Here is a 26,187-nt window from a genome sequence, read left to right on the forward strand (position 1 = left end):
AAAAAAAAAAAAAAAAAAAATCCACTTAAGGCTCCCAAGGTTTCTGTATAGACTTAAACACTACGTGTGAGCGAGGAGGCGTGGCTCCGAACATCAGCGTGGCGGTTTCTAGAACATTCCTGGCTCCTGCGTGGCCCTCATCCAGAAAGCCAGCTCCACATCCTTGGCCAAAAGCACCTGTGACAGAAATCCAGTCTGCTGCTGCGATGTCCATCACCCCCATCACACTGGGCGTCCTCCTCTCAGCCAACCGTGTGGATGTTTTCTGGTGGGTCATTTTTGTTTGCGTCATGTTTTGTGGTTCTGTTTTTAATTTCTCTCTCTCTCGCTCCTTTTTTTTTTTTTTTTTTTTGACAAGGAAGCCTCTTATTCTTCACTGAGTGCTACAATACTTGCTTTGATGTCACATTAGACAAATGTACACTGTCTCTTTGTTCTCCGGAGTGTTCTTGGAGACAGTTTTCACGGAGGAGAACAAAGATCGCACGCTGGCAGTAAAGCACCGTACATAGTAGGTTCAGGAATGTAACACGCCATGGACATCCGTGTCCTGGGGAAGGGCTGCCGGCTGGTCCTCACCTCACGTCTGCAAGGAGAGGGAGAGACAGACACTGAGAATGAGTAGGGCCGCTGTGCAGACACAGCACAGCGTCAACGGCGAATGCAGCAAGCCTTAGGATATAAAGTTTCCAGGACACTGTTTAAATGCAATTTGCCTTGCTACCTTTGCTGCCAACACCCTGGCCAGGGTTGGGACTAGGCTCATAGCATCTCACAGAACATAAGTTGAAAGCAAGCCCCATCTTCCCATTGTACAGATGAAAGAAACTGAGGCCCAAAAGATTCTTTTCTTCCTTTCTTTCCCACCTTCCTCTTAGAAGCCTAGAGTCTAGAGCATGGGTGCGATTTCTGGAGCTCCAGCAGCCATTTTAGGCTTTGAGGCAGCCCTGAGGATGGTGCCACCAGCTGGAAGGGGTCTCTGTGGCCAGGCAAAGTTGGGCACCTACTTTGAGCGAAGAGCAGCTTTAAGGCTTCTCCCCATTCTATGTCTCATTCTTACACATGTGCCACCCACCTGCCAGAGCCTGCAGGTTAGCCAGGTACACGGAGCACACCCACTTGTCTTTGACTGCAGGATTCATGCCATCAGCCATATGGTGGAGACCTGAACATAATGCTCCAGAGGCCGCATCCACCGGCAGGCACAAGACCGCCCACCACGCCACACCTTCGGGCTAGCTAAAGCAAAGGCTGGGGATTGTTTTCGCTGCTTCAGAGCCCTTCCAAGTAGACACTTCCCTCCCACGTGGATCCCCATGAATGGACCTGACCCTCCGACCTCAAATGCTCCCTGACCCTACAGACCCCTCCAGGCCCACGCTGCCCAGAAGAGCCAGGCTCTCAGACACACTGCCTCTGAAGAGCTGCCTCTTATAACTGTTTGTTTTAGATGCCACGGATTTTCATGGGTCAGGAGGCTAAGGTCGGGCCAGACAGGCCAACATTAAGGAGCGAGAAGCCCTCAAACAGCCTCTTTGGGATGCCTGTGGTTGCCCCAACCCCACTGTCTCCTGAGGACCAAGGTATCTCCCTAAAAAGACTATTTCCTTGGTTCCTTGCATGGAGGGATGGCCACTGAGATAAAAGCAAAGCCACCAGGCAGGAGTTCTGGGAAAGCTCTCTACAAGGTTCTTTGCTCTTCCCCTCGTCTTCTTCTTTCTTCCAGCTTAGAACATGGGTGTGATTTCTGGAGCTCTGGCAGCTACTCTGGAGCATGAGGCAGCCCGGAGGATGGAAACACCACCAACAGAAAGAAAACAGATACCTTGTGATTGAGTATCTGCTCTGGTCCCATCAAGAACTTCTACCTCATCTGAACCTGTTACTTCTGGGATCTTATTAGCAGCCCACTACCATTTGTAATACAGTAACCAATAGCCCTGTACATTGATAAAAGCCAGTTGTTGTCAAGTCGACTCTAACTCATGGTGACCCCTTGTATGTCAGAGTAGAACGGTGTTCTAGACGGTTTTCAATGGCTGTGATCTTTTGGAAGGAGGTCACCAGGCCTTTCTTCTGAGGTGCCTCTGGGTGAATTTGCATCACCAACCTTTCGGTTAGTAGCCAAGTACTTAACCATTTGTACCACCCCGGGACACCAGTGATTAAGCAATTGCAGACAGGATCAATCTAGCCTTCAACAATCCTTGTCTGTCAACTCTATAAGCCTCAGTTCTTCCATGTGTCAAATGGGATGAGGGACTTACCCAAAGTGATACCAGTTAGGCAATGTCAGGGTTGCCCCTCAGCTGCTCAGGAAACCCAAACACGCCAACTCTTATCACCCGCCAGCAAATTCACGTATGTGTGACTGTTTCTGCCTCCCCAATCAAGAAAAAAGAAAGGCCAAGCTAAGGAGGTGGCTCCAGAGCAGGGAAAGGGCCGTCGGCCAGGGATCAGGAGACAGGAGACCCACAGCCAGCAACACCGGAAGCGGCAGAGCGATCAAGGCCAATCAGCGTCCTCTCCTCTCCAGATGGCAGTGTGATTGGCCAGTGTGATCAGAATTGATTGCGTCTCCCTCCCCGGTGGGGTTCCAACAGACAGGTCCTACCTGGTTAGCCGCTCTAGGTGGGCTTTAACCTTTTTCGCTTCCGTTTTTTACCTGATTCCCTAGGCCTTCCTGTTAACAAAAGGGCAGGGAGGGTGAGAGGGCCTAGGGGAAGGCTGTTGGGTAGAAAACTGAAGCAATAAATACCTGTGGTGTTTATCTTTCTGCAGAAAACTCGGCACTTCCTGGTCCCCCCACCCCCCCTTCAGGGCGGCCACAGCAGTGGGTCCCCACGCCCCGCTGCCTCTGGGCAAAGTCCGCCCTGAAGGGTGAAGGTCAAGGCTTGGGGCAGCCTGTCCACATGTCCTCCGTCTACACCATAGCCATGTCTACACCGTACCCCAGTTGGCTGGTCCAGTGTGCTGGACTCAAAATTCGCCACCAGCTGTTGCTCACATGGTTCTGACGGCCTCTTCCCCAGAACCGCAGCTCCGCCCATGGTTTTGCCCTGCACGGCCCTCGGGTAGGACGTTTGGGCCTGTAGCAGGTTCCCCACGGGTGTACTCCCCGAGGTTAAGAAGACAGCGCAACCTCAAATCCTACAGCCCAGCAAGCCAACCCTGGACTCATGGCAACCCCAAGTGTGTCAGAGTGGAACTGTGCTCCACAGAGTTTTCAGTGGCTGATTTTTTTGGAAATAGATCGCCAGGCCTTTCTTCTGAGGTGCCTCTGGATGGGCTCGAACCTCCAACCTTTTGGTTAGCAGCCAAGGGTGTTCATTGTTTGCACCACCCGGAGGCTCCTCTTCAAAGAAACCACTCCCAAAAACCCCTGCAGCAAGGTTTGAGGAACCTTCCTTAAATGAAAAAAAGAATAACATAATAACAACAGTAATGGTAGCACCACTCACCGGTCTCCTCTTCCCGATAATCTGGGTTCAGGTTCGAGGTCGTACACGTGCACTCCAGGTGCTCCTCCAGCCTCACCTGGACTTCTTTTAATTTTGGCTTCTTCCTGACATACTCCACTTTGGCCACCTGCCAAGAGAACAGAGCCGCCATGAGCAGCAATGTCGAGACCCTCTGGAGCAGGAGGCCCGCAGGGCACCTACCTGATGGTGTGGAGGGCAGGTCTAGGCGGAGTAGGGGGGCCTACAAGCTGTAGCACAGTATTTGTGAGTTGATCTCCTTTCTGTTTAAAAGAAACCCATCCAAAAGGCTCCCACGTGCCTGAGAAGAGGCTTGAAGGATGAGCTCTAAACGTAGGGTCCCTCAGTGGAATGGGGGAGGGAGGAGTTCGTTCAAGTATTTTCTATACAGCTGGGCTGTGGGAAATTCTTTCAAACGTACTTTTATTAACAAAGACATACATAAAAAACCCAACAACAACACAGACTAGGAAGCGTGCCGAACTTAGCTCAATGCAGACCCTCACTCAGGAAGCCCTCCCCTGCCTGGCCCTCCACATCCAGCTCAAGGACAAACACAGCTCATGAAGCCCCTGAAGGTGGCTGCTGGGTGACCCCGCACAGAGCTAGACTCAGTGCTCAAGAGGCCAGGAGTCTCCGGGTGCTGCTGGCCCAGCTACTGCCCACACGGAGGGTCTCCTCCTACCCCATGGAAGCCCAGCCATTTCGGGGCAACACAGGTTGGGAATCCCAGCACAGTCTCAGAAGCCAGCCAGGCAGACTCCTGGAGGAGCAGCCAAGGGCAGGCTGTGGCTTTCTGGCAAAGGGCAGCAGGGAGGACCAGAAAGTAGGAATGTGGCCAGGGGCACCTGCTCCAGACCTGAGCCAGCCAAAGGGCATCGCCAACCATCTAGGGGCCAAGCCGGCCTCACCTCCCTGGGTGCAGGGTTACCTCGAGGCAGGCCTATCTCCACACCACTCACCAGTCCAGGGCACAGGTCCCAGAGGTGCAGTCCCCAGGGCTCAAGAGTGGAGGGGGAGAGATGGAATTCCCCCTCAACCCGCAGAGCAGGAACCCTGGCCCTTCCTGTGCCCCCACATTGGGCCCTGGGGACCAGTGCATCCTGGTATGGGAACTCAACTCCACTCCCAAACACACACACATGCACACGTAGCGTGCACACAGCATTCAATAAACCATCCTAGTGAGCACTCAAGGAGTCCCTGGATGGTACAAACAGTAACATGCTCAACTGCTAACCAAAGGGTTGGAGGGTCGTGTCTACCCAGAGGTGCCTTGGAAGAAAGGCCTGGCAATCTAATTCTGAAAGGTCACAGCCATTGACAATCCTATGGAGCAGAGTTCCACTCTGACAAACTTGGGGTCACCATGTGTCAGGCAACTTGACAACAACTGGCTATTGAGCACTCAGCATTGCTACTGCGCCGAAGTACTTCCGCCCCTCCCTCATTTCTCCCACTTACGGACAAGTCAGAGAAGGCTTTCTCTTCGTCATCTTCCTTGTGAGGGACAATCCAAACATCAGCTCTCTAACTCATTTACCTTCCTAACAACTTCCATATTATAGAAGGGAAACTGAAGCACAGGGCTGCCCCCTTTCCAGGGATGACACACAGGCTCTAAGTGGCAGCGTTAGAATGTGACATGGGCGGCCAGCTCCGGAGCTGGTGTTCCAAACCACCTCACAGTACTGTCCATGGTCAGACCATAGTGCTCCCCCCCCGCCCAGCTTCTGTCCAAGTCTCATACAAATCCCCCAACCAGTGCCCACCAGGTCCTGTCTGCCCCTGCTGGGAAGCCCCGACTCCTCAGCCACCTCTTCCACAAAGCCTGCCCCATTCATTCTCCACGCCCCACAACGTACTTACTTCCCTTGCCCAGAGCCCCAGACAGCTCATTTACCAGGCCCATAATTGGGAACAATGACCATTTACTGGGAGTGGAACAGTGTCCCCCAAAGATACGTTCAAGTCCCGACCCCTGTACCTGTGAACGTGGCCTTGTTTGGAAACAGTGTCTTTGAAGGCGTTGTCCGTTAACTTGAGTTCATACTGGAGTGGGAGGGATCGTAATCCTATCACCTACCTCATGGTGACCGCACAAACAACAGAACAAAACGCTGCCCAGTCCTGTGCCATCCCTATGATTGGTTGCATATCAGACCATTGTGGTCCACAGAATTTTCATCAGCTGATTTTCAAAAGTAGATTGTCAGGCCTTTCTTACTAGTCCATCTTAGTCTAGAAGCTTCGCTAAAACCTGTTCAGCATCACGGCAACACGTAAGCCTCCACGGGCAGATGGATGGTGGCTTCGCATGAGTCACGTCGGCCAGGAATTGAACCCAGGTCTCCTGAATGAGAGGCAAAAATTCTACCACTGAACCACCAACGTCCCTAATTTCATTTGAGTGCTGTCTTATAAAAGAGGAGAGACATAGCATTTACAAACCAAGGGACCCCTGGGGCCACCAGAAGTCCCTAGAGCCCTCCGAGGGAGCATAGCTCTGATGCTCTGAATTCAGACTCCTAGCCTCCAGAACTGAAAGACAGTGTAAATTTCTGTTCTTATCAGCCTCTCAGCTTGTGGTCCTTGTCACGGCCTCCCCAGGGCACTGGCATAGCACCTCTGCCCGCCTGCCCTCAGACTCTCCTGCAGTCCCTTTCTCCAGGCCCATAAGAGGCTCTGTCACCTCCAGCCCGTATCTGGCTGGTGTGGAGCTTGGTGCCGACTGAGCCATATCCAGAGCGGCCCCTCAACATCCACTGGGGAAAAGGGGGCCAGGAGGAGACAGAGCCCACCCTAGTTCTGGCATGAGCAGAGCTGCAGTGAACGGGTGAGGAGACCCCAGATCCAGGCTGGATGCCCCCTCTCAGAGGCCTCTGCCTCCCCCCGACCCCAGGCAGTCTGGGAAGGGGCTGTCCAGGCTCCATGCAGAGGGTCGTGAGGACCCAGGCAGTATAGTCAACCCTGTGCCCAGCCTACCCACCAGATAAGCTGCTCTCGGCAATGGACAGGGTTGCACGGCTCACTGTGGCCTCGAAAAGCGGCTGTGTTAATCATCAACCCGGGGTGCAAAGGTGCCCGTCCAACGTGTGAAGTGGTATGTGCTGCCCGGGTGTGAACGCCCTGCACCAGGCATGCGCTCACAGATGTGGGGTGCGGCACGAACTCAGCAGGGTCAGGAGCCCGGCCAGAAAAGGGGCTGTGGCGAGAGGTTTCACTACGTCAGTCAGGGAGTTCCAGGAGAAACTCGCATTCAGGGTGCAGGGAGGGAGCTGCGATCCCAGCCCACTTCACTTTTGGGACAGGGTCTCCCCTGCTCATACCTGGGACCCCTTGCCTGCCGGGGGGGAGTAGAAACTTGAGCTATGTGGGCAGGGCAGGTCATCCTGTGATCCCCTAGACTCATACCAGGACATCAGGCCCAGAGGAGCACGTGGGTGCAGTCACATCAGGCCTGTCAGAGCCTCAACCTTCCCATCTATAAAATGGGGATGGCGACCACCCCACCTCTAGGGGTGTGGTGAGGGTGAATCGAGGCCCAGAAAGCGGGACAGCGCTGCCTTCCCAGAGGAGCCGCTGCTGCCAGCGATGTTTTAACTCAGCACCCGCCCTCCCGAGATCAGCCCTGGCACCACCAACCTGGGTCAGAGGACGTGGCTGGGGTGAGCCTGGGGACCACAGGGTGGTCTGCTCTGCCCATATAGCTCAAGTTTCTGTGCCACACGGTGGGCAGGTGAGGGGTCCCCTCCCTCAAAGACACTGGGGTGGGCAGGCCTGGACTTGACTACCCAGCACCACAGCCAACCAGCCCAGACCTGGAATCTGCCCAGACTGGGGCCTCAGGGGGTACAAACGGGACCAGTTCCACCCATACAGGACCTCGCAACCCTTGCCCACCCAGCCCCCAGCAGGTGGGACAGAGGGGCCCTGATCTCACATCCTTCCCAAGGCCTGAGTTGCCCACCACCCTGGCCTCTGCTGGGAGGGTAGAAGGCAGGGCCACAGGCAGCTGGCCTGGGTTCTCGGTCCAGGGCTGAACTGGGCAGGGCGGCTGCCTGCTCTGGCCCTGGGACAACCCGGCCCCTTTGTTCAATAAGCAGCCTCGCCTAGATCCCTCTTCAGGGCAAATATGAGGTTCAGGAAAGCTGCTCGCCCACCTTGCAGCAGAGTTCAGGCTGGTCCCTCTCCCCACACAGACAGCAGACACCTCCTGGCCCCTCCCCAGGCCCCACAGGGAGGGGAGTGCACAAGGGCCTCCCGGTCTAGGAACCCACTCTCTCCCCAGACAGCCCATTTTATCAGAAAAAACAAACAGCGGTTTATGATTGCACCTGCCCCTGGGTATGTGAGGATTCCAGGCTGTTCCGCCACCTCTGTCTGGCCAGGAAATGGCCACATTTTTCCCCAAGAATGCACAGAGAATATTAAATTCTCCAATGCCTCCTGCACACAACCCATGCACAGAGAGCTGAGGTGACAGCGTCCTCAGGACTCTCATTCGCTTCACCTCGGCCCCTAGACGCCATTCCGGAACCTTCCAAGTGGGGAGTCCCCACGCCCCTCCCTTTCTTCTCCCTTGGGTGTGTCTCTCACCTTAACAGCCCAGACACTCGTCTCCCCACTATAAAGCACACCTGAACCACAATTATGACACCTGTATGCTCCTCAGAGCCAATCCATTCTGTGATGGCCGCCCCTCTTCTAGGAAGACACACAAGGCCAACAGGCCCCAAATTCCTGCTGGACATCGTGTCCCTAGCCCCCAGCCTGCAAGGGACACCCCACTGCACTCCAGACTATCTTTAGAGCCTCAAGGCAGAATCGATCAATAATAAAAACAACCATTTACCAATCGCACCTACCAGTCACACGTAACCCACACAGCTAACATTGGGACACAATGCTGCCCATTTCACAGATGAGGAAACTGAGGCAGCTCTAAACCCTCGATGCTAGACCAGGCCCCTTCTCCCTTCTCTCACTGTCTCCCCAGTCTTCAAGAGACCTTGAATATGCCCCTCTCTCTTAGCTCTACAAGCTGAAGGAACTGGGCTTAACGCCCTCAGAGGCCCTTTCTGAGTCAGAGAAATCTTCCTGATGGGTTACGATTGGCAGTTGAGCCCCTCTGCTTCAGATGTGATATTCCCATGAGCCTCCACAGCCTCCCCCTCTCAATTTCTCATCCACTGCGAATGGGATGGATTTCCAGAGGCTTCACTTGTCAGTTGCTGTTTAGTGGGCTCCAACTCATGGTGACCATCTGCACAACAGAATGACATGCTGCCCCGTCCTGCGCCATCTCCATCATCTTTGATACATTTGGACCCGTTGTTACGACTATTGTGTCAACCCATCTCACTGAGGGTTTCGGCCATTTTCGGTGGCCCTCTACTTTGCCCAACATGACACCCTTTTTTCTAGCCACCGTTCTTTCCTGATAATGCATCCAAAGTAAGCACGCCGAAATCTCGCCATCCTCACTTCTAAGGTGCATTTTGATTCTATTTCTTTTAAGGCCGATCTATTTGTTCTTCCGGCAGTCCCCAGGATATTCAATATTCTTCACCAAACTGGCTAAATACATTGAAGTGGTAGGGTCCCTCCCCCAATCAGAGGGCCCAGAGCACCCCTGAGAACAAAAGGACCCCAGGTTCTGGCTACCTGAGGCCCACTAACCTGACTAGGGGCCCTCACCCAGCTGACAGAGGGTGTACCCCACCCCCAAACCCTTCCTCACCCCATGGACCACTAGGAACTCTGAAACCCCCACATGAGTTCAGTGCTGCCAAAGCCACTGTGTTTCTAAAAGACCCTGGACCAGGCCCCAAACAACCTCTTCCCAAACACCCTTCCCAGCTCAGCACCAGGCCCTGTGTCGGCACCACAGATGGACACACCCCAACCTCCACCTCCCAGAGGGCGGGGTCCAGGTAAGGAGGAGCCGCAACAACAGCTCTGTGCAGCTGAGGGGCTTGTCATCAGTTCTAGAGAGCTGGGGGTCGAGGCCATTTGCTGATAAAACTCCGGTCATCCCGCAAGGGCTATGTCAACTCAAAATGGCGACCGTTTGACTTCCCAGCTGTCCATGTTCTTGAGGAGTAAAATAGAATGAGCCCTCCAGATGGTGAGAGGTGGGCCATTTAGACTCATCAGCTCCTTCACTGTGACTACTACAGCAGCAACCCAGGTCTGGGCAGGGCAGGGGCCAAGCGGACATCAGGCTGTGACCATAGAACTCAGTCCTCCCTGCTTTGTGCAGGCCACACATCTCATGTCCCTCCACTCCACGCACCCGACTCATGGGGGGATCAGGGAGGGACCCAGTGTCAGCCCCAGCCCTGGGGACAGAGGATGACCACATGTCCAATTACAGAGCCATGCTCAGCACCCAGGAACAGTTAGTGGGGCAAGCATGCAGCAGAGCCAGCCTGGACCCCCACCACCTTCCCCTAGCCCTGGTGATCCCTGGGTGGGGGTGGGCCAGAAGAGGCTGGTTCCTCCAAAGGCTCTATGTCCAGCTGCTGCCCTTGGAGGCTGGTCCCAGAAAAGAGCAGAGCCCAGCACAGGCCCTTGAAGTCAGGGCAGCCACCAGAGACCCAGCCTTGTGCAGGGTGTAGGTGGTGAAGTCTGGGGCCTCAGTTGCCTCCACAGGGCTTACAGGGGCCTAGGTCACACTCCTCAGACCACAAGGCCCAGGGCGGCCTTTAGCAGACCCTACACTGGACAGCTCCCCACTGGGACAGCAGGGGTGACCCTGGCCTCAGCAAGCTTGACCTTCTAATAAAGAGAATTTTAAACTTGAATCAAAGGCCAAAGGCCAGGAGCAGAGAAACTTAAACCAGGAAATATAGCCCCCACCCCCACCACCCAGGGAGACAGGCAAGGCTGCCTCCCACCACCCTCCATGTCCTCTCCATGTCCAGCACCCACCACAAAGGCGCTCAGTCCAAATCTGGGGCTTCTCGGGGCCAATGCCCGAGCCCCCAGGTCAACGTCCGCCCTGGCCCCATATGGAACAGGCCAGTCCGTCTCTACAATGGGCCTCCTGTTCCTCTCTGTCCCCTGGTGCTATCCACTCTTCCAGGCCCCCAGTGTCCAGCCCGGATGTTTTCCTCCCAATGTTCCAATGGGGGAGAACAGGAAGGGGCCTGGGTTTGAGGGCCCAGCCCTGAACCAGGCCCTCTGTGACCTCGGGCAGGCGCCACTCACAGCCTTGGTACGAAGGGTGCTGCCGGCCTGATGTAGGTGGTCTGTACCTTGAACCCCAGCCCCACCACCTGCCACGGCCATTGGACCTGGGCCCAGGGTAGAGATGGTGCCTTTCCTAGGAAGAACCCCCCACACATACTGTGCTGTACAGGCAATTGCTGGATCCCCTGCTGGATCCCCAGACATGGGGCTTTGGAAACCCCCCACCCCAGAATGAGGGCTCCTGTTCTTCCTCTATGGGAAGCAAGGATGGGGGCATGAGGGTCCCCAGAGCCAGAGCCCACAGGCCAAGCTCCTCGAATGAGTCGACCCATTTCATTTCCATACCCTGCACCCCAAAACTCCTGCCTGGATGCCTGAGGACAGCCCCTCTGCACCCATAATGGGGAGATCTGATTTAGACATCCTGCTCTCCAGTGACCAAGAAAGACCTCAGCTATCCCAGACCCTTGGAGCTCATGGAACCCAGGTATGGGGTGAATGGTGTCCCCCAAGAAGATATGCTGAAGTCCTAGATCCAGTACCTATGAACTTGACCTTGTTTGAAAATTGGGCCTTTGAAGCTACAAGCTAAAGAATGCCTGGAGCTACCAGAAGCTGGGAGAAAAGCATGGAATAGATCCTCCCTCAGAGCCTCAGAAGGAATCGACATGGCTGACACCATGATCTCAGACTCCCAGCCTCCAGAACTGTGAGATGGTAAATTCCTGATGTTTTGAGACATGGTTTGTGGTACTTGGTACAGCAGCCCCAAGACACTCATATGCCCACCTCCCACTGCCACCCCCCTGGGGGCCAGAAGACAGAGGATGCTGGATCACACAGTGGTGGTGGTGGGGTGGGGAGGCAGCAGGGGAGACCCATGGGCAGAACAGTATTGAAGAGGGGTACAGGGCCAACCCCCTCAGGCCTCAGTTTCCCCCCTTAACAAATGAACATGGGGCAGGTGTGTGGGGAGGTCAATGCTGGGTGCAGCCGAGGAGAATCCCCACCACTTGTCAAGTATGGAGATGCCAGTTAAGCAACTTGGGCCTGAGCAATGCCCGCTCTCTCCCACCCAAACAAAGCAGGCTCTGAAGGCAGGAAGGAGACCCCAGACAAGCACTTAGGGGTGTTTAAGGGGGTGATCAGCCCTGGAGAGATCCCAGGACAGGAAGATGTGGGACCTGCTTGCTCAGTGCCCAGAGCACCGGGGCAGTCCCTGAGGTCAGGAGCACTGCCATAGACACCTTGGGGCCAATGTTCTGGGCTGTCTGACAATTAAGAGCCCCAAAAAAACCTAATTATGAAAATTTTCCTGGCATCTTGTTCAGCGACCAAGGCTGATTCCAGAGTAGGTTTTGAGTGGGGTGAGGGGCTAAAATCATTTGTATTCAAGGAATAGACTTGGTGCAAACAGTTTGCACTCAACTACTAACCAAAAGAGTGACAGGCCAAACTCACCCAGAGGCACTCGGAAGAAAAGCCTGGTGATCAAAAAAATCAGCTATTGAAAACCCTAGGAGCACAGTTCTACTCTCACACATGTGGGGTTGCCATGAGTTGGAACTGACTCAATGGTAGCTAATCATAATAATAACTAACCTAAAGTTTGGAGATTCAAGTCCATTCAGAGGTACCTTGGAAGAAAGGCCCGGCAACCTGCTTCCCAAAGATGACAGCCGTTGACAATCCCATGGAGCACAGTACTACTCTGACACACATAGGGTTATCATGAGTTAGAATCAACGCCAGTGCCAACGGGTTTGGTTTTTCTCAAAGAAAACTTCAACAGCAACACATTGCAAAGACAATGAACCCTGACCCCATCGAGGGTTCACCTGCTCCTGCTCCTTATGAGGTGGGTTCCAACCAGATGGGGATCCAAAACCACACCCTGTGGCCCCCAGACCTATGGGGCAAGACCCACCTGTCTCCACTGCCCTGATTCACCCCCACTGCCGAGGGTCACATGGGATATCATGACATGCCTTAGCCCAGCCAAATCCAGTCCCCAGCAAGAGGAACCCTGAAAGGGCTACCTCCCCCAGTAGGAAAGCCTAGGGGAGGTCCCAGCCTCAGCTGTGCCTCACCAAAGCCGGAGGTACCTCAGAAACATGGATGCCCAGAGGGGCCTGGAGAAGTAGAATTGTCCCCAGGGAATAAAGCAGGGAGAACAAAGAACCTCCACATGTAACTTGAGGGTAGCCTACCTAAATCCCCCAGTGCTACCTTTGGAGGTCACACAGCCAGGCCCTACCCCGAGAGGGGCTTTGTGGCAGGTGGCCAGGTGTGTGCAGCTCCCAGTAACCCCAGAGATGGCCCCCCTAAGCCACTGCGTTCCTGAGTACCTCCCATCACACCAGAAGCTGAAAGAAGGAGATGGTTGGACCGAGGAACCCCACTCCAAAAGACCTCAGTCAACGGCATATCTGGTAGCACCCAACCTCAGAGAGTTCCCATGGGTTAGGGGCACTACCCCATTACAGGTGAGGGGACAGAGCCCCATCATAGTAAGGGACATGCCCAGGGTCCCAAAGCTGGTGGGAGGAGAAATCAGCTCTGTCTGATCCCCCAGCAACTAACTTTCCTCCCTGTGCTCAGGGAGCAGGTCCTCCCACAAACCAGAGTCTGGGTGTCACGCTAGACAGCGGGAGTCCTCAGGCCCATGTGCTGCAACCCGGCCCAGCACGCCCAAGTCCTTCCATAAGACGGGATTGCCACACGCCAGGCAGCTCCCAAGTCAGGTGAGGCCCTCAAAAGACCCATCCAAGAGGCCAAAGCAGCTCAGAACTGGCCAAAGCGGTAAGGCCTCCTTGCCCTCCAACCCTCTCAGAAGCCAGCCCCCACACCCACAACTGAAGTTCAAGTTCTGACCCTACCACTGCTCACTGTCTCCCAGGGTCTCAGTGTGCCTGCCATGGAAATGGGAACACATGTGTCCACCCACCACATCGCCTGGCTGACAGCACATTGTAAAGGCTTGGGAGGGCATAGTTCAGTGGAGGTTGTGGAGCAGGGGACCTTGGGGCAGGAGCAGGCAGGGGCCGTGGGGCCTGTGGATTGTGAGTCATGGGATCCATGGATCATAGGGTCCAGGGCTCGTGGATCATGGATCATGGGATCTGTAGGGCAGGTTCTGGGGTCCATGGGGTCCTTGAGTTGTGAGGTCCATGAACCATAGTCTGGGGTCCATGGGGTCCACGGGTCTGGGGGCCGTGGGGCAGGTTCTGGGGTCCATAGGGTCTTTGAGTCATGGGGTCCATGGAGACAGGGTACATGGGGATGGGTCTGGGGGTCATGAGGTCCATGGGGTGGGGTCCCTGGGTCCAGGGCCCAGGGGCGGGCTCACCTTCACATTGCGGTGGTGCACACGCGAGGGCTGGCACTTGATGCTGCTGGTATTACAGCAGCCAGTGCAGCGCTTCACCTCCACGCACTGTGGCCAGATCAGGAAGTTGGCGGAGGTGGGGTCGATCTGGCTCCGAGGTATCTCATAGATGACCGTCCTGGTCTTGCAGATAGCAGGGATGGCTTCCTCTGCAGAGGCAGGGCTGCGGTGAATGCCGGCCCTGTCCCCCGTCAGCCTCTCCCCCCAGGCTGCAGGGGTCCCAGCCCAGGCAGCGGGTATCCACAGCACTGGGGGGGAGTGGCAGAATGGCCCGCATAGGCAGACAGAGCCCCCTCCCAAGGTGCCCTGAGGTGCTGCAGAGCTGGCCAAGGGTGAGTATGAAGGAGCGGTGGTCCAGGCAAAAAGGAGCCCATGACACTAGGGGCAATGATACTAGAGGCCACATGACTGTGGGGCAGGGTGTAGAGCTCGGGGAGCCTGGTCGGTCTGGTAATGGCAGGGCTGGGAGGCTGTGACCTCGAAGCCTCAGGCAGCCCATTTACCCCTTCAATTCTGAGTGCTAGGAAGCTCCTCCTGGGTGCAGGGTGCAGTGCCAATGAAACGGAAGCCAGGGCCCTATTCCACGAGAAAGGGGCCAGCCCAGAGCCGATGGTAGCCCCCAGCCAAACCCTGGTCCTGGAAGGGACGAAGCCCACACAGACAGTCACTCCCTTCCAGGGCTCTAGACCCCACATGCACCAAGGTTCCCATGGCCACACCCGGGTGGGGCATCGGGGAAGGTCAACTGTGGCTCAGCCGTAAAAAACAGTGACCAGATGACCCAGAGGGTCCTGGGAAGGGTATGTGGTGGGGCTCTGAGACCATCATGTCCAAAGCAGGCTGGCCACAAAAGAGCAAATACTGCATAATTCCACTTAAGCAAAATATCCAGAACAGGCAAATGCAGAGAGACAGAAAGTAGATTAGAGGTTTCCAGGGGCTGGGAGGGGGCAAGAAAGAGCTGTTGCTGAAGGGGTGCTGAGTTTCTGTTGGGGGTGATGGAAAACCTTCGGAAACAGATAAAACAGATAGGGGTGACAGTTGCACGACATAGCAAATGTGACAAATGCCACTTAAAAATGGTTAAAGTGGTAAACATTTTGCTATTTATATTTCACCTTAATGAAATTTTAAAGTAAAAATACATTCCTGCAGGACGGGAGTCCGGAGAGGGTGGAAACATGAGGACACAAATGCCCTGATTCCGGGCCCCTCACCAGGGATAGTGATGGCTCTATTTTCTGCTTTGCTCTCTGTGAACACTCACTCAGGGCACAGGCCGCTCTGTACAGCCCACAACCTTGTCTGGACACCAGGCGTGATCAGCGAGCCGAGGGAGCCTCGCTGGGGCTGATGCCGCCCCACTGCCTTACTAGGTAAGGCCGCAACACCCAGCTGTTCGACCCATCACAGCTGCTGGTGACATCTACGTGGGCCAACGGGACGCCACACACCGGGCCCCAGCCAGCCTACAGAGGCAGTCACGAAGTCCCAGCCCCAGAGTTGGGGGAGATCCGGGATGGCCTGGCAGAAGATGGCCCCACCCTTTCTAAGGTCCACACACAGCCACCCCGAACACTCAGCCCAGCGCAAGAAGCACAAGGCAGGCCTGCCACACTTCCCTGGGGTCCCTCTTCTTGGAACGCCAGGAGGTGTACCAGTGGACAGTGTCAGGAAGAGGGCATTGGGTCCCCCCAGAACAAGCCAAGCACCCAGGGCCCCACAGTGCACTGCTCTGGGCTGTAGGAAGGGCCAGGCCACCTGCCAGCCCCAGGCCTGCCAGGAAAGCATGGGGGTCAACATGGCCAAGCCCCTCAATGCGATCCCTTATTTCCTATAGCTATGCCCTCCCATTAGAACTCAGTTTCCCTAACCTATCAGGACAGGCCTGGAGAGAGGGGCTCTGTGGTACTGGGGGAGGGTCCTGGCCTTTGAGATGGGTTTGGGGTAGGGGTGGGGTAGTATAAAAGGTTCAGTAGTGGTGCGAACGTTATGGGGGGCCTGCGGGCATAAGGTATGATTACTCACCCCCATTCCCCACTAGAGGTAGAAAATAAAAAACGATCTGCTTGAAGGAAACTAAGGCTCAACGGTATGGGGGCTTGCCCAAGGTCACACAGCGAGGGGTGAGGTCCAACCCAGGCAGCCAGAACAGGGTTGTGGGGCCTCCCCCTACCCTGTCCTGGCTGAGAAGGGCTCCCCGTCCCAGCTGAGCACCAGAGGGCCCATGAGGCCCCACCAACTTTCTGAATCAGCCAGTCCTCTCTCCAAGCGACCAGACAGACGTGAGGTACAGTCTGCAAGATGACCCCTAAACCAGTTATCCTGAGAGCCATGTGTTGGGGGGAGCAAGCATGTCTCATTCACTCCATTCCCACCTCTCCCAGCCCCCCACCCCATGCCTCTCCCAGTCCCCCAGCCCCCACTGTCTGTTTTTAAGCTGATAGCCGGGAGCACTGAGCTCCTGCTTATGAATTGGAAATTAAACGCAGCCACATTTTCCAGCTCAGGGCTCCGGCAAGCGTGCTGCAACAGGAACGGGCACTTCAGGAATTCACACAGTCTCTTCCCCCTGAAAGTGTCCGCACGAGGCCAAGACCATAGCGGGGTGGGACTGGTGGGGCAATGAGACCCCACAGACAGGCAGCCCTTCAGAGCTGTTGAGCTAACAGGGCCAAGTGACCAGCCGATGGCCACAAATGCAGAGGCCGGCAGACCCAGAGGCGAACACCAAGCAGCTCCCCAGGGGCCAGAGTCAGGGAGTGCTGCCCAGCCCCTGTAGCACCCTCGGCCTCAGCCCATCTCCCCCAGCACCCTCTTACCAATACTCCTCTTCCTCCGAACAGGCACTGGCCGCCTCTCGGGGGCATGCCTGGAGGCGTGGGCCCCCCGGGCTCTCAGGCTTGGCTCCAAAGCATCCTCAGTCCCTGCAGGTAAAAAGTGAAATGGGGACCAGTTTGCACACACCTAAGTGGGGACCCACTTGCCCACCTGAGTGAGGGGACCAGCTCATACACAGCTGGATAGAGACCAGCTCGCACACACCTGGATGGGGGGAACCAGTCACATGCACCTGAGCAGGGACAAGCTTGCACACACCTGGATGGGGGACCAGCTCACACACACCCAGATGCCACCGTCTGCTCAGCAGCTCTCCTTCTAAGTCAACTTTGAAGGCCAGCTGGGTACAAAGAGCAGGCCTGGCCCCCCACAAGGTGGTTGGGGTCCCCTGAGTGAGAATGGTTTGCAACTCCCCAAAATGTCCCCATCAACCTCAGCAAAGGCTATGCTGAGGCCCCCAAAATGTAGCGGCCCCTGCTGGACCACTCAGCAATGCTGAGGACTCAGATGGAAAGAGCTGCGGTTGGTCCCCCATTGTACCTCCTCAAAGGAGGCCCTGGGGCCACCCATCCCACCCTCCAAGGACCCAAAGCTCCCAACTCAGAAGGCTGAAATCCAGGAATAATCTTGCTGGGATTTCTCGGGTTGAATCTGTGAGTGTGTGTGTGTGTGTGTGTTTGTGTGTGTGTGTTTGTGGCTCCCTTCCCCCCCCCTCACTAAACAAACCTTCCTTGAAGCATCCTAACCTTTGAGGGGCATCGGAAGCAACGCCAGACTCTGGGCCCTCGGCCAGATCCCACTTGTTCCTGAAATAAGTCTACTATGAGGGCGAGAGGCCATGAGAAAGAGCACGAGGGTGAGCCTGGCCTTTCGCCGAACGCAAAACCAGCCAGCCTCTGCTGATGGAGACAGGAGTCCCAGGGAAACAGGTCCTATACTCAGCAGGCAGGAGGGGAGACAGCTTGCAAACAGGAAAGTGGTAAGCCCCTGGGTTAGAGAGCCTGGTGTTGCCAAGGGAGGCTAGGTGCAGAGAAGGGACGCTTCTCAGACTCCGGAGCAACTGGCCCCAGAGCTAAGATCCGTACCTAGAACCCCAGCCCCGGAGGCCAACTGCGGCCCAGTACCACCCCCCCTTCTAGTGCTGCCTTCTCATCCTCTCCCCCTCCCTGTCCCCTTAGACAGGCTCAAGAGTCTCTGGTTTCAGATTCCAGCAGAGAAAATTGGGCGGGGGGGGGGGGTTTAGAGGAACATACAGTTGGCCACCCACCTTGATGTGGGGGGTAGCACCTGGCCTCAGCTCCCTGAGCCCTCTGGACCCAGTTGGGGGTCCTGTCCCTTCCCACCTCCTTCCATCCTGTCTCCCTAGTATATACCCAGAGGGCAACTAGGCCGAGAGTTTGTAGTTAGCCACCGTGGCATTGGCCTGACTCATGGCGAACCCATGCACAACGGAAGAAAAGGCTGCCCCTTCCTTCACCATTCTCATGATCGGTTGCAGATTGGACTGTAGAGTTTTCCTTGGCTGATATTTGGACGTAGATTACCAGGCCTTTCTTTCTAGTTCATCTTAGTCTGCTGAAACCTGCTCAGTGTCAAAGTAGTACACAAGCCTCCAATGACAAGATGGGTGGGGGCCGCACATGAAGTGCACTGGCCAAGAATCGAACCCAGGTCTCCTGAAGGGAAGGTAAGAATTCCACCAGTGAACCACTACTGTCCCCCAATAATGCACCCCAGTAGCCAGTACCTCCCGCTGCTATCCAAAGACTTTTTTGCCCACGTAATGACCCCATCTTGGGGCCTCCTCTCCCTGAGAGGTCCGTGTGACGTCACGGCTACTGCTCCATACCAGAGGCCGTCTCCTCGTTGGTGCAGGACAAGCAGATGGATTCCCTTGCTGCCCAGACCACATGAGCATCAATAACAGTCCACAAACCAACAGGAAAAACCTAGCTTCCTCCCAACCCTGTCGAGCCTGAAACCCACGCTCCTTCAAAACGAAGGCCCAAACCATGCAGAAGGTGTACATAGCAAAAGATGCCATCTTTTAAAAGACCGGATTGTGAGCCCAACTTTTTACTTAAAATGACTCAATATTCCAATGCCACTAATTTTTTTTTTGACCCAAAATAAGATCAGAACAGAACTACTCATGCATTAAGAATTTCCCATCAGCCAACTGTTTGAAGAAGGATTTTTTGAGAAAAAGGCAATATTTATGAGTCACCTCTGGGGGCAGCCATCTTGCCATCTCCAAACTGGGGACTGACTGGCCCACTCCCACTTGCAAGAGAAAACTGAACAATAACTTTGCTGGCTGTCTTTTTTCTAGGCTTTACTCAAGCCAGGCTTGTGTGAATTGACTTAGTAGTCCTTACATATGTATACAGCAGGTGTTATCACCTTTTTACATATGGGGAAAGTGAGGCCCATCTGCTGGTGGCAGGGACCCATATTTAAGCCTCCAGAACTAGCTGTGTCCACCTAGCTCAGGGAGCCCCTCCCACCCCAGATCTCCTGCCCCCAGCTTAATAAACAGAGAAGACAATAGCCTTCCCATTGCACCAACCTGGTTGAAACCTGAAACGGAGACAAGAGACAGTGCAGAAACAAGCCCAGTCCTTGCCCCCAAATGCAAGATGGGTGGTCAAGAGCCAAGAGCTGAGCGCACTAAGGGGAGAAGCCACCATTTCTGATTTATGCGAGCCGAGAAGGAAGGAACTCGCCCTAGCAGCAACTTACAAGTCAGCCCAGGCCTAGGCAGTCGTAGCATGAATCATGCCCTAAAACTACTCTCAGGACAGTTAATCAAGGGCTCTTGCCTTTTGTCTTTCATGCACAGATGTCCGATGACAACTCGGAGGATGGGTCGCCATCAGCGCTGGTTGGAGCGTTAATGGCCCGGGATGGAGATATTTATGATCAGTTACTCAATGACCCACAGGCACCCGGCCAGGCGCCTGCCAGAACAAAGCTCTCCCGCGGGCCCCAGCGCTGAATGGTCTGTTCTCATCACACACGACAAATAGGCCCCAAGCCCCGTGGCTACTGATAATTAAAAGGCCACAAGCAGATCTCTGGACCTATGAGCCATACGGGAGAAATCAAACCCACGTTCATCCCTCCTGCACACACCTGCTGACTGCTCGGTGGGACACACTGGTGCAGGATGGAGTTCCACCGCCTCGGGCCTCCACATTCCACACCAAGGAGCTGCAAACTGTTAACAGGCTCGGCTGCTAACCAAAAGGTTGGCATTCAAGTCCACCTGGAGGTGTCTCGGAAGAAAGGTCTCGTGATCTACTTCCCAAAAATTAGCCGTGAAAACACTACGGAACGCAGTCCTCCTCTGACACACATGGGGTCTCCATGAGTCGGAGTCAACTCAACAGAGACTGGTTTCTGAGGCGCTGGTACATTCCTCATCTATGCAGGAGACCCAGGTTCGATTCCTGGCCAACGCACCTCATGCACGGCCGGCAAGTATCTGTAAGCGGATGCTTCCAAGTTGCTAGGATGCTGAACAGGTGTCAGCGGAGCTTCCACGCTAAGTTGGACTAGGAAGAAAGGTCTCACAATCTACTTCTGGAAAATCAGTGAAAGCCCTGTGGAGCACAGTTCTACTCTGACACACACTAGGTCGCCACGAGTTGCGGTCGCCATGAGTTGCAGTCGCCGTACACAGCGACTGGTACTGATAAAATGGGGACTCCGCAGCATCAGGGCCCATTGCGGGGAGTCCAGGCTCATGCCTGCAAATCACGCTCCACCCCTTGGGGGTCGGGAGTCCCCCAGGTCAGTGTGTAAGACCCCCTCCTTCGCCACTTCCCACTCATGTGTGAATCTGTTACTTAAGGGGACTCAACGCTAAGAATGCGGGCCCGAGAGTTACCAAGGTGGGTTAAGGAAAGCAGGTGGGCGCCGTGAGCTGGGTCTCCCTCCACACTCCAGCCCCTTTCTCACTGACCCCCTGTACCCTCAAAGTCTCCCAGAAGAGCTGGGTACCCCCAGCAGAGTAGCCAGTGACTGGCCATAAAGGGGGTTCAAAGGATGAAAGAATTACCCCCACAGCTGCTTAGGACTTTGCATGGGTGGGGACAGGAGTTGGCGGAAGACCCCTCCCCCATTATAAGTTCTAGAAGCAACTAGCTCAACTCTTATTCTCAAGAGACTGCAGCTCCTATGGGCCTGGGTTCCAATCTGTGCTGGACCAGGAGGATGGAGACTTACAGTGGGGTGTGTCACAAGATTTCCCACTGGAATAGGACAGGTGGGTAAGGAAGGTCCTAGAGGCCCCCTTGTTGTCACACTCAAAGCCCCACCCCAAGAATAGTATGCAGACCCCAGAAAGTCTGACAGCAGACACACAGCTCCACTCCCGGGGCGGGGGGGGGGGGCGGGGGGCGGGGGGAAGTGGGGGAGATGTCTCCGGAACGTCTGTGTGAAGGTTCATTGGAAACCCACTGGCCTGGGCCTGGCTGGTGCACCAGGCCTTTCCTTCTAGCCCTTCCAAAAGAGGCCCTGGGCACGGGGAGGGGGGCGGGGGCCCAGGTCAGGAATGCCATCAGCATAAACCTGCAGAGCCAAAATGCTAAAAGCTTTAACGGGTGGGGGAGGTGGAGCGGCGGAGACCAGAATAAGAAAGGTGCAGGCAGAAAGTCAATGGCCCATTTCCCTGCTGTGTCCCTGGCCCTCCCTGGGCCTCCCTTCTGCAGGCCAGAAAAAAAGCCAAGAACCTTCTCTGGGATGCGTCTCCTCACTTATCCAAATCCTTCAGGGACCAGCAAAGTGCAGGCGAGTGTTTTCCCCAGCCAACCAGAGCCAAATCCTCTTCTCCCCAGGGTTAAACATCAAGGACCCAGCTCAAAACCACCTCCTTGGCCCAACTCTGATCTCCAAGTGAAATTCTAACCCTTCGCGATAAGGATCAGCCGAGGATTTCCTGGGTCAAGAAACTACAGAAACCGTGTGCCTCGCTAGAAAATAGTTTTGGCATGAAACGAAAATAGTTCAGGCCTCTCCACCACCATAATTAGGTACAAATTTCCAAATGACTAGGCCATGTGATTTTACTTAATTCCTCCTCCCCCCCCCCCTCAGCAGTTAGCAGGGAGAATAATCTTCAACTCACTAAAATTCCTCCAACCAACATCAGCAGCTTTTACAGACTCCTGTTGACAAACTCCTGATGGGCATTTTTTTTTTTAAGCCAATCAATTCATTTTTTTGGATATGAGTATTGCCCTGGTTTGAATTCCCATGCCTAAAGTGAATTTTAAAAGGATGTCCCAAAGATGGTAGAGGGACAGACCTTGCCCTGTCCTCACAAAAGGTGAGCCACCTAATGCGACAGCCCAGTCCACCCCTCCACGATTATTAACCTGGAGAAAGTGGTAAGGGACCCCTTTAACCTCAGCCACCCGGGGTCTAGCTCAACTCTTGAAGCAACACTCCAGAGCTTCAAAACTCCGCTTTACAAATAAACTGTTTTCTAAAGTGGCTGGGCTCCAGGCCCTGAGGGTGAACCCAAAAATAGCCCCCAAACAGCAGATGTGTAGAAGGCGGGCCTTTTTTATTGGGTCATGAAAAGACAGACACTGGCCTCCACAAACCACAAAGGCCCAACCCTCGGGCATGGCTAGGCACCAGCTCGTGGCGATCACAAAGGGCCCCTAACGGGTCCTGGCTGCTCTGGCCTCGGACTAGGTGCTTCCCCTCCTCAGGCCTCGACCACGCGGACTCCCTGCGCGCTTCGGGCTCTGGCCCAGGCCCGGCTCGGCTCTGCCCGCTCCTGCGGCCTGCCCCGCGCGGGTCGGCACACCTGGCGGGGGCGCCGCCCGCGGGCCTCGGCTCCGGCGCCCTCTATGCGCTGAACTTTCCGTGACACACACTGTATTTTCCTTAAACGCAAAAACAATCCCTGGGCAAGCAGGCAGCCCTCGGCCGACGCCGGGAGAGAAAGTGGTGATTGGAAGAGAAACTCCTGACTCATGCGCTCAGGATTTTATGGCCAGGGATTGGATTCTGACCTTTCGGTCCGCTCCTGCGCGCGGCTCCGGGCCCGGCCCGAAGCGCGGGGAGGCCGTATTCACCCCCGGCCCTGGCCCTGGCGCGGCCCGCGCCCGCCCAGCCCTCCCGGGTGCCCGGGGCAGGGAGCGCGATTTACCTACGGAGTCTATCTCCAGGAGTCGCTGCAGGTCCCGGATGCTGTGGATCTGACTGTGCGCCAGTCGCTCGATCACCTCGCGGGGGATCTCCGCTTCCTGCAAGCGGAGACGACACGGTCAGCGTTGCGCGCCCGGGCCGAGAGTCGGCGTGGGTCCTGGGCCCGGGAGAGAGCCGGCCACAGCTCCCGCGCGACCCAGCCTAAACCCAGCGGCGGTCGCCCAAGCCGGCACCCCGCGGCCAGGTCTTCGGACCCCCTGCCCAAGCATTGGAGAAGGAGGATGAGGGTGGGGCCGGGCACGACCCCGGGTTCTCCCCTCCCAGGTCTGCTCTTTGGGGAGGGGGAAGTTCCCTCCTTAGATTTTCAAACAAAAGCCCCCGCTCTCCAGTCCCTCTGCCCTTGGTGTCAGTTACAGGAGGTCTGGGGGCAGCAAGAGGCCCCGGGAGTTTCTGATTTAATAGCAAAATCAGCATCTAGAAAGATCAAGTTGAAATGCGTCACGGATCGGCAACGAAAGTCAAGGCAGCCCTAACACTTTAATCTAGCCGGGGGCTTAAATTTCACGCCCCGGAATCCCGGCCGAGCGCGGAGGAGAGGGTCTCCTCTCTCACATCCCATTAGCCCCACCCCGGCTCCAACCCGGCAGCGGCCCTAGTGCCGACTGAGACTCCCCAAATCCAGCTGGCGCTGGGCAACGCTGCCCGGGAACTTGGGGGTTAAATGTCTACCTCTTGCAGCTCCCGGGTCCCTGCCCAGACGGCCCCCACCACCTGGCCCTCCTCATTCCTTCCCTATTCTTAAAAGGAGCCGGGGGTCGCGGGGGCTGGAGCACCAAGGTCCCACCACGGGAGCTGGAGAAAGCCATTCATCACGCCCGAGCTCCAGGGGAGTCGGATTCAGGGGGGTGGGGACGCGGGAGGTGGGAGGGCGCGGGCGCCTGGCCCAGCCCGGTTAGCCTCGCTCAGCCACCTGTAAGCAGGCCCGGGGCGGGAGACAGCGCCGGCCCGCCCGAGCCTGGGCTGCAGCTCCGCAGTGCCCACACCCTGCCCCGCCGGGGGCTCCTGCCGCCGCCGACGCCCCTACCTGTTCGCCGGCCGCCGCCACCCCTCCTGGGCTCCGCGGGCTCACACCCCCTTCCCGGGTCACCGCAGCCCGGGGCCTCACGGCCTCCGCGCCCCAGTCACCCCTCCCGGAAAGAAGCCCGCGCCCCCCGAAGTTTCTCCTTGCTCCTCCGCCCCGCGCGCCCCCCGTCCCTGCACGGACGAGCGACGCAACGCGTTCGGAACTCACCAGACACACTTAGGCATGGCAGAAATAGAACCCAGTTGGGAAAATTAAAAAATCGACCTCCCCAGCAGCGAGCAAAATGCGCGCTGCAGAGCTCCGAGCGCCCGACCGGCGGGGGGCGTGCGCCGGGGGCGCCGCGCGGGGACGCGGCGCGGGTGGCACCCACCTCGGCCAGGGCATGGGCGAGGTATCCGCAGCCGAGCAGCAGTAGGCAAGCCCAGGTCCTCATCGCGGCCCGAGGCGCGGGGGGCTCGGCGGGGAGGCGAGGCCGCGGGGCGGGCGCTGCAGCCGGGCTCCTGTGGCGGCGAGAGGCAGGACCATCCCTCAGGGCACGGGCGGGCGGGGCCGGGCCGGGCCGGCGGGCTGAGAGGCCGGCGCGCCCGCGCGGGGAGGCGGAGTGCGCGCCCGCCGCTGCCGCCGCCGCCGCCGGGAGCCGCGAGCCGCCGGGAGGGGGTGGGGACGGAAGGGCGGGGGCGGGGCCGGGCCTGCTCCTTGGAGCGTCCCCGGGGCCGCCGCCGCCGCCGCGCTCGCTCCCCCGCGCGGGCTCAGGAGCCGGCCGGCCGGGGCGTCCGCGGCCTCGCGGGCATCAGCGCCACCAGGGCCTGGGGCCAGGCTGGAGCCGCCGCTGCCGCCCCGCCCGTCACCTGCCCGGGCGCCTGACCGGCCCGGGCCGCCGCCGCGCTCTCCCTGCGGCTGCGGGCGGCCCTGTGCGCCGCTCCCGCCGTCGCCCGGGCCCGGCGCGGCCCAGCACGGCGCACCCTCGGCCCAGTCCCGGTGCCGCGCTCCGCCGCCTGGTCGCGGCTCCTTTCGGGCCTCGCCTCCGCCGCCGCCGCCGCCCGGAGCCGAGAAGCCAGGAGCCGGGCAGGAGGAGGAGCCGCTCTCGGCGCTCCGGGAGTTGTGCGGGCTCCGCGCGGCGGGCGTGTGGGGCAGGCGGCGGCGGGGAGGGGGTTATAGCGCCGCTGCCCCTCCCCCGCCCCGCCCCCGGATCCCGGCCGGACCCGCACCTCGGAAGCGCGTGGGGGCCGCCGCAGCTGCAGTGCCCACACAGTCTTGCTCCCCCGGGCTCATCATCCAGCGAGACTGCGCGCCCAGCTCCGAGCCCGCTGCCCGGCCGGGCTCCCCACGCGCCCTCGGGCTTCCCACCCGCCGGTGTCAGCTGCGATCCTGCGGCACCCGGCGGCAGCGGGGAAGGGAGGAGGCCGCCGCAGAAAAGACTCCGGCGCTGTCTCGTTCTCCTGGCCCCAGCGGCGGCGAAAGGACAGCGCCCAGAGCTGCTGCGCCAAAAAGGGCAGAAGAGGAACAGCCCCCTCCCCCTGGGCCCTCGTTCTCTGACCGCGGTTAGGACCCAGGAGCCCCTGCCTCCCCTCTCCATAAAAGGAGGGCGCCGAGTAGCTGGGGCTAGGTGGGGTGGGCCTGGGGGCGCGTCTAGGGCACTCACCTGGCGGCTGCCACGCGCCCCCGCCCAGTAGCCGACGCCTGGGGCCCCGGAATAAGGAGCCTCCACCCACATTCCAGATGGGAGCGCGCCCAGGCCGGGGGAGGGGGCTGCAGGGTGCCTCAGGCCCACCCTGGGACCCCACGCCCCTATGCCCCCACTCCCGCGCGGAAAGCCGGGCCGCGCCCTGAGCGGAACCGAGGGGGTGGAAGGGAAGGGAGGAAAGAGAATGCTCCAAAAAAAAGCCCCGGAGTCTGGGTCTCCAGCCTGGGGAACCATGGGGCGCGCAGAGCGCCACCTCAGGCCAGGGCGCAGCACCGAGCGCTCTGCGAGAACGCGATGCGCTCGGAGGCCGAGGTCCGAATGCTGACCGACCGCTGGGCGCAAACTGGCT

General features: G+C 57.4%; 1 protein-coding gene across 7 annotated transcripts; it reads right to left on the reverse strand.

Moving 5' to 3' along the window:
* On the reverse strand, positions 1-26,187 carry PDGFA (platelet derived growth factor subunit A). Of its 7 annotated transcripts, XR_007519770.1 has the most exons (9): positions 25,363-26,179; positions 24,525-24,654; positions 23,072-23,168; positions 16,887-16,991; positions 14,026-14,213; positions 3,462-3,588; positions 2,615-2,683; positions 1,076-1,767; positions 1-586 (listed from the first exon to the last, which is right to left on the reverse strand). XR_007519770.1 is itself a non-coding variant. In XM_049905114.1 (8 exons), the coding sequence occupies exons 1-7, from the start codon at positions 26,070-26,072 to the stop codon at positions 2,628-2,630; spliced, it is 1,413 nt and encodes a 470-aa protein (XP_049761071.1). In that variant the 5' UTR covers positions 26,073-26,178; the 3' UTR covers positions 1-586; positions 2,615-2,627. The 7 variants fall into 7 exon arrangements, 5 of the variants coding, with proteins under 5 accessions (XP_049761071.1, XP_049761074.1, XP_049761072.1 ...); XM_049905114.1 differs by lacking the exon at positions 1,076-1,767 and having other exon boundaries at positions 25,363-26,178; XM_049905117.1 differs by lacking the exon at positions 1,076-1,767 and having other exon boundaries at positions 23,076-23,168; positions 25,797-26,175.

The sequence above is a fragment of the Elephas maximus genome, chromosome 12, assembly GCF_024166365.1.
Source record: "Elephas maximus indicus isolate mEleMax1 chromosome 12, mEleMax1 primary haplotype, whole genome shotgun sequence".
NCBI classification, from domain to species: domain Eukaryota; kingdom Metazoa; phylum Chordata; class Mammalia; order Proboscidea; family Elephantidae; genus Elephas; species Elephas maximus.